Source organism: Haliaeetus leucocephalus, unplaced genomic scaffold (assembly GCF_000737465.1).
Source record: "Haliaeetus leucocephalus isolate CR32 unplaced genomic scaffold, Haliaeetus_leucocephalus-4.0 Scaffold197, whole genome shotgun sequence".
Taxonomy (NCBI): domain Eukaryota; kingdom Metazoa; phylum Chordata; class Aves; order Accipitriformes; family Accipitridae; genus Haliaeetus; species Haliaeetus leucocephalus.
In genome coordinates this window covers 1,020,100-1,025,765 of record NW_010972633.1, presented here as the reverse complement: position 1 = coordinate 1,025,765, position 5,666 = coordinate 1,020,100, and the positions used below count along the sequence as shown (strand labels likewise).

Genomic DNA, 5,666 nt, shown 5'->3' with positions numbered 1-5,666 from the left:
GTATCCCGGTCTGCATCAAAAGAAGCATGGCCAGCAGATTGAGGGAGGGGATTCTGCTCCTCTACCCCACTCTCGTGAGACCCCAACTGGAGCACTGCGTTCAGCTCTGGGGCCCACAGTACAAGAAGGACATGGACTTGTTAGAGTGGGTCCAAAGGAGGGCCATGAAAACAGAGGACTGGAACACCTCTCTTATGAAGAAAGGCTGAGAGAGTTGGGGTTGTTCAGCCTGGAGAAGGGAAGGCTCTGGGGAGACCTTACTGCGGCCTTTCAGTATATGAAGGGGGCTTATAAGAGAGACAGAGAGACAGTTTTTGATAGGGCCTGTAGTGATGGAACAAAGGGCGACAGTTTTAAACTGAAAGAAGGTAGGTTTAGACTGGACATAAGGAAGAAATTTTTTATGATGAGGGTGGCAAGACACTGGAGCAGGTTGCCCAGAGAAGCTGTCGATGCCCAGCCAATGGAAGTGTTCAAGGTCAGGTTGGACAGGGCTTTGAGCAACCTGATGTAGTGAAAAATGTCCCTGCCCACGGAAGGGGGGGTGGACTAGATGGTCTTTAAAGGTCCCTTTCAACCCAAACCGTTCTATGATTCCCCTCCAAAATAAGTATCAGAGACACAGCAATCAAAGCAGATAGACTGCATTTTCAGCTTTTCTTACCCGCAGGCATACAGCATGTTGGACATAAAGGTGACAGGGTTAGTACTGCGAGAGGTGTCCATCACATAAACAACAACTGAAGGAAAAGAGGAAGCCTGGAAACCGAAAGTAAAAGATATTTTAATTAGATGTACATGCTGTTCAACAGCAACTTCGTTCACACAGCCTCACTGACAAGTCATGTAGAAAACACTTACCAAGGCCTCAGTTATGATGGTTCCTGATGCTGACCAGGTGAATACCTCAATTTGCCCTGGTGTGTCAATAACAACATACCTGGTAAGAAGTCACCACCGACAAAAAATAAGGGAAAATTAGTTAAGCACAAGGTCCTGTTCTGACTAGATTACCACAAGCACGTAATGGCAAATCACATGATTATTCTGTTACAGATCAGAAAAGCTTCTCCCAAACAGTGACAAGATTTATGGGCATGCTTGAAAATTTCCTGTGTGTTTTTTAACTAAGCAGCATGTACTTGCTTCAGATTCTATTAAAGTTGAAAGCATCCATTTGACACTTAGTACTGCAAACTCTTCAGAAGAATTCATTGTTGCCTATTTGAACAGTGCCTGAGAAAAAGTTACAGTCTAATGGAAGACAAGAAAAGCAGAACTGGAATCAGCAGACATTTCCTCGATATATCCTTGTTTATCTATTCTAATTCTATGCCCTTTTCCATATAAAATTTACACCAAGGCTGAAAAACAAGTAGAAAACATGCAGAGAGCCTTTTTAGGATTTCATATGGTTTTCCCACAGTGATCCCAGAAAAGTAGAACTTGATAGAATGTACTCACTTGGATGCATTTTGCCTTTTTTCAATAAACTTCATCACCTGATTGAAAAAGAAGGAGTATACTTTGTATTTAGGCTCACAACAGGAAACTCTCATGATCATTTCGTAACAGAAACTACATTAACTTGCACAGCTGCATGTATGTATCAAAAGAAGATTAGAGCCTCTAAGCTTTTCAGTGTGTGAAAATACCCTCCTAAGGAAGAGTGAAAATGCTTAGACCACTGCAAGGTCAAAGACAGCCTTGATTTTGTCTGTGTTCTAATACCTGGCTAAAGAAATGGTATAACAAATGCAGTTGTTCCCTGCCTTTTTACTAAGAGCTTGTGCACTGTCTCAATCTCTTGCCCAAGTTCCCACCCCAGCGCTGAGTTAGCATTATGATTTAAGAGAGCAGTCAGTTATCAAATAACCCTAGCAAAATTTAACCCATCTCCAGAAGTGAGCTTCCCTACTTCAAAATCAGAGCATTCATATGAAAGATTTTATAGCAAATGTGGGAGCAGCTCGGAACACCTGGCATTTGTTTTAAAGAGTGAACGTTAGAATTTGTTGTGCTGCATGTTTGCCAAGCCTTTGAAGAACTAGTTTTACAAGGTCGGGTTGGAGGATGGCCTGGTGTATGCCTGGGAAGATGTGGCTGAAGACAGTCACGAGTATGCGTACGGAATGTTTTTATCTTTAACTGTTCTGAGGACTGGCAAACATCCCAGCCAAGCCAGATATGCACTCTTGTGTTAGTAACATGTAAGTACGCTGTAAGAGACAATAAAGAGTTCCTTTTTTGCCATTGCTTCGGAACCATCTCGTTGTCATCCCGAGTGCCTCTTTCATTGCCGCAAGTGAACACAGTGCAACAGAACAGTTATGTACAAAGACTAAAGAATGTTCTGTACACGTGGCTTCTAAATTCTACTTTTAAAAAAGCTGAAAAACTGAAATCTCTCAAATGAAAGCTAATGGGCTTTGGCAGCTTTGTAAAATACATGGCTCTGTATGGAGAATACTCTAACTCCAAAGAAATAATTAGGAAGCTAACCAAACACAGTGCTCTCTGAGGCTCCAAATACACAAAAAAATCCCACAGCCTCCCAGCACAGTATCACGTAGGAACAACCTCGTACCTGATCAAATCTTGTAGCAAAGAGATTGAGAGAGGTCACTATTCCACCATTTGGGCCCAGCCCATATCTAGACACTTCATTTAGGAAAGCAGATGATTATGCAGACCTCAGAGGGCTGCTTCTTCAATTCTGGTATTAGTTGGCCATGTACAATGCACATTGGATACCTTGCAGCAAAAGACAATGCCCCTAATATACAGTTAAGTCTTTTAAATGATGCAGTAGCATAACAAATACAAAGTGATCTCTCTCTTGCCCAAACACTGTGATTGACAAAAGGAAAAGGGGCTATGCTGTGGCTTCTCCTTGCCATTATTCAAGCATTACCATTCTGTACAAAGACAAAAAATACGTATGTGTATACATCAAAGCCATCTTTGTCTTCCCAAAAAGATTTACAACACAGCCAGTAACTCCGAATTTAACAATGCCCCGAATGCACTTAATTTTAAAAATTTATACTTCAAAAGATAATGAAAAGATTTCTCGCACAAATAAATTTTTAGCAGAATTTAAATTATAATGTGAATGAATGTTGTAAAGATACTCGAAGTGTCGGCTTGAATATGAGGATTTCAAAATCCTTTTTCACACATACATATCTGTATACTAATTACATCCAAAGAAATGAAGAATCTTTTTTTTTTTTAATTGCATAAGAACCAGCACTGATTTTCATCAGTACATACCATTTTCTAGGGCCACTACTCTCAATATCCAAACACGAGGCCAGACACCCTCCTTAAGCATTATTTAATGAGATGCTTAAACTCCAGTAATGGCTAACAGACACAGTAAAGCAAATAATGCACCTACATACCAAACTGAAACTTAATACTTGGATGTTTTTCTTGTAACTCCAAATCAAACAACAGCCAAAATCAAGAATGCTATCCCCCACCATCTTTATTTTTGTCTAAAATATTAAATTTAAGAGTCACACTAGCAAGTCAAATCCAAACACTGTATATTATCTCCATCTGCACCAGTTATTACTTAAGAGATAAAGGACCTCCATACCCCTCTGGAAGTGCAGTCATTTTAGTGTAATGTTACTGAACTATAGTCATCAAACTACTGTGCAGCAAGAGCCAACTGTCCAATGTCTCTGAGATTCAGAAAGACAACAGTGCTTTGATTATGGTCAAACAAAGTGGAAATAGTTTTCTCCACCTACCAGAGGCAAATAGGAATTCACCTATTTGTTTCTAACAAATAGAATTAGACTTCTTAAAACATGGAGAAAAGGCTGCTGGCTTCCACAAAAAAAGATACAAGCTCTTTGAAAGAACAACAGAAAAAAAAAAAAAAAAAAAAAAGGTGTGGGCAGAGTGCCTATTATTTGTAAAAAAGTACTATTTAGCACAGGAGAAAATGACCTAAGGAGTATCAAATCTTGTAGAAGATATGTTTCTAACCTCACATGCAAGAAATACATAGTCAAAAACTTCTGATCTTCACACAACACTCTGCCTTACTGCAATCTCCAACACCTCCTGCCCTCTTCATTGTAGCGTGCGGAAGTGACAGACTCTTTTCACAAAATCTGAGATTCCAAATATCATTATTTAGACAAAAAAGGATACTGTTTCATGACTTCTTTGTACTTCACAGCGTCCCTGATATCTAGAGGAGGAAGACGTATAAATAGTTTTAGAACATCACTTTTAAAATATCCCTCTTCATCAATTTGCTGATAGGTGAAAGCCCTTCTTTTTCCAGCAAGTCTCCTTTTGTCTCAGTAACAGATCTAGCACCAAAAGAAAAAATCTCCCAAACAGAATAAATAAAATCTAACAGATTAGCTATGCTCTCAACATACATGTGAAACCCAACATAACTCATGTAAAACACCACTAATTTAGGTATTTAGCAGTAACCACTTCAGTTGAATTTTATTCTCATTTGATCAACATCAGTTAACAAAGTACATATATGTAACTGTATTATTAGAGATCCAGCACTGGAAGAGATACTCTAATTATTCATGTGACATCAGTAAAACAACTTTGGTATCCACACTGCCTTTCTTATCCTCCGGAGAGGCAGGCTGACAAACTTTAGGAAGTTTAAGAGACAGGACCCTCACAAACCTAATGAATGGTAAACCCTTTGGAACAGCTACACATAAGGACTGTTTTATATCTCTTGAAGTGCTTTAAAGAAGTTATTTGGTAGCACATATGGCTACCACTGTTGTGGATGTAGGGAACCAGATCGAATCTGTTAATATGGTCATCGCTGACAAAGAAAAAAACCCACAAGAACCCAAACACATCAAATCACACCAGATGATGTAAAAAAACCGTACAAACGCGATGGAAGAATACCTTTGGTCCAAAAAGTTCACATGTTAAAGACTGACAGGAGAAAAGAGTTAAATTTACAAAACCAAAAAACCTTAAAGGCCTTCCTTTTGTTAGGACTTGGAATCTCTTAAAGAGAACGCAAGCAACCTAGCCAAACCCCTCACGTACCCCTCCCCCCCCGCTTCCGCGAAAGACAGGAAAAGCAGCGTACCAGAAATGGTTTTATTTATTCATGGCAAAAGGACACTGGCTTTCTTCTGGCGGACTCCACAAACACGCCACACCTCCGGCCCGGGACCACCCCCTCCCTCACAGCGCCCGCCACCCGCCACGGCCCGCGGCTAAGCCAGGGCGGCAGGACTCACCGATGTTAACCGGGAAGGGCAGGTCGTGCACGGCGGGGTCCAGGTTGATCACGTACGGGGGGCAGCGCTGCTCGTGCAGGTGGGCCGCGAGTCGCTAAGGGGACACGAGGAGGCGTCAGCCCTGCTGGACACGGGGGTAGCGCTGGGGGAAACCTACCGGCAGCTCCCCACAGCCCACCAGCCGCCCCTCACCTGCACACGAAGGTGGTTTTCCCGGAGCCGGCCATGCCCAGCACCAGCACACACACCGGGGCCGTCGTCGCCAGCCCGCTCGCCGCCGCCATCTTCCCAGCACCCGTTTGCCCTTCCGGGGCGCGAGGAGCACGACAAAGGGGCGGCGGCCCCCACAGCCCCCCGCCATGACGCGCGCGGGACTCGGCCGTCGCCCTGCCGCCGCCGCCGCCG

At 42.5% G+C, this 5,666-nt stretch overlaps 1 protein-coding gene across 1 annotated transcript in view; it reads right to left on the bottom strand.

Annotated features, from left to right (window-relative positions):
• Positions 1–5,666, bottom strand: part of GPN1 (GPN-loop GTPase 1) — a 10,858-nt gene that overhangs the window by 4,611 nt on the left and 581 nt on the right. Inside the window, exons 3-9 of the mRNA XM_010565928.1 lie at positions 5,454–5,648; positions 5,262–5,355; positions 4,174–4,213; positions 2,588–2,654; positions 1,465–1,502; positions 862–940; positions 665–759 (exon numbers count right to left, since the gene is read on the bottom strand). Coding sequence (XP_010564230.1) covers positions 665–759; positions 862–940; positions 1,465–1,502; positions 2,588–2,654; positions 4,174–4,213; positions 5,262–5,355; positions 5,454–5,648 — 608 coding nt within the window. The remainder of the gene's footprint in view (positions 1–664; positions 760–861; positions 941–1,464; positions 1,503–2,587; positions 2,655–4,173; positions 4,214–5,261; positions 5,356–5,453; positions 5,649–5,666) is intronic.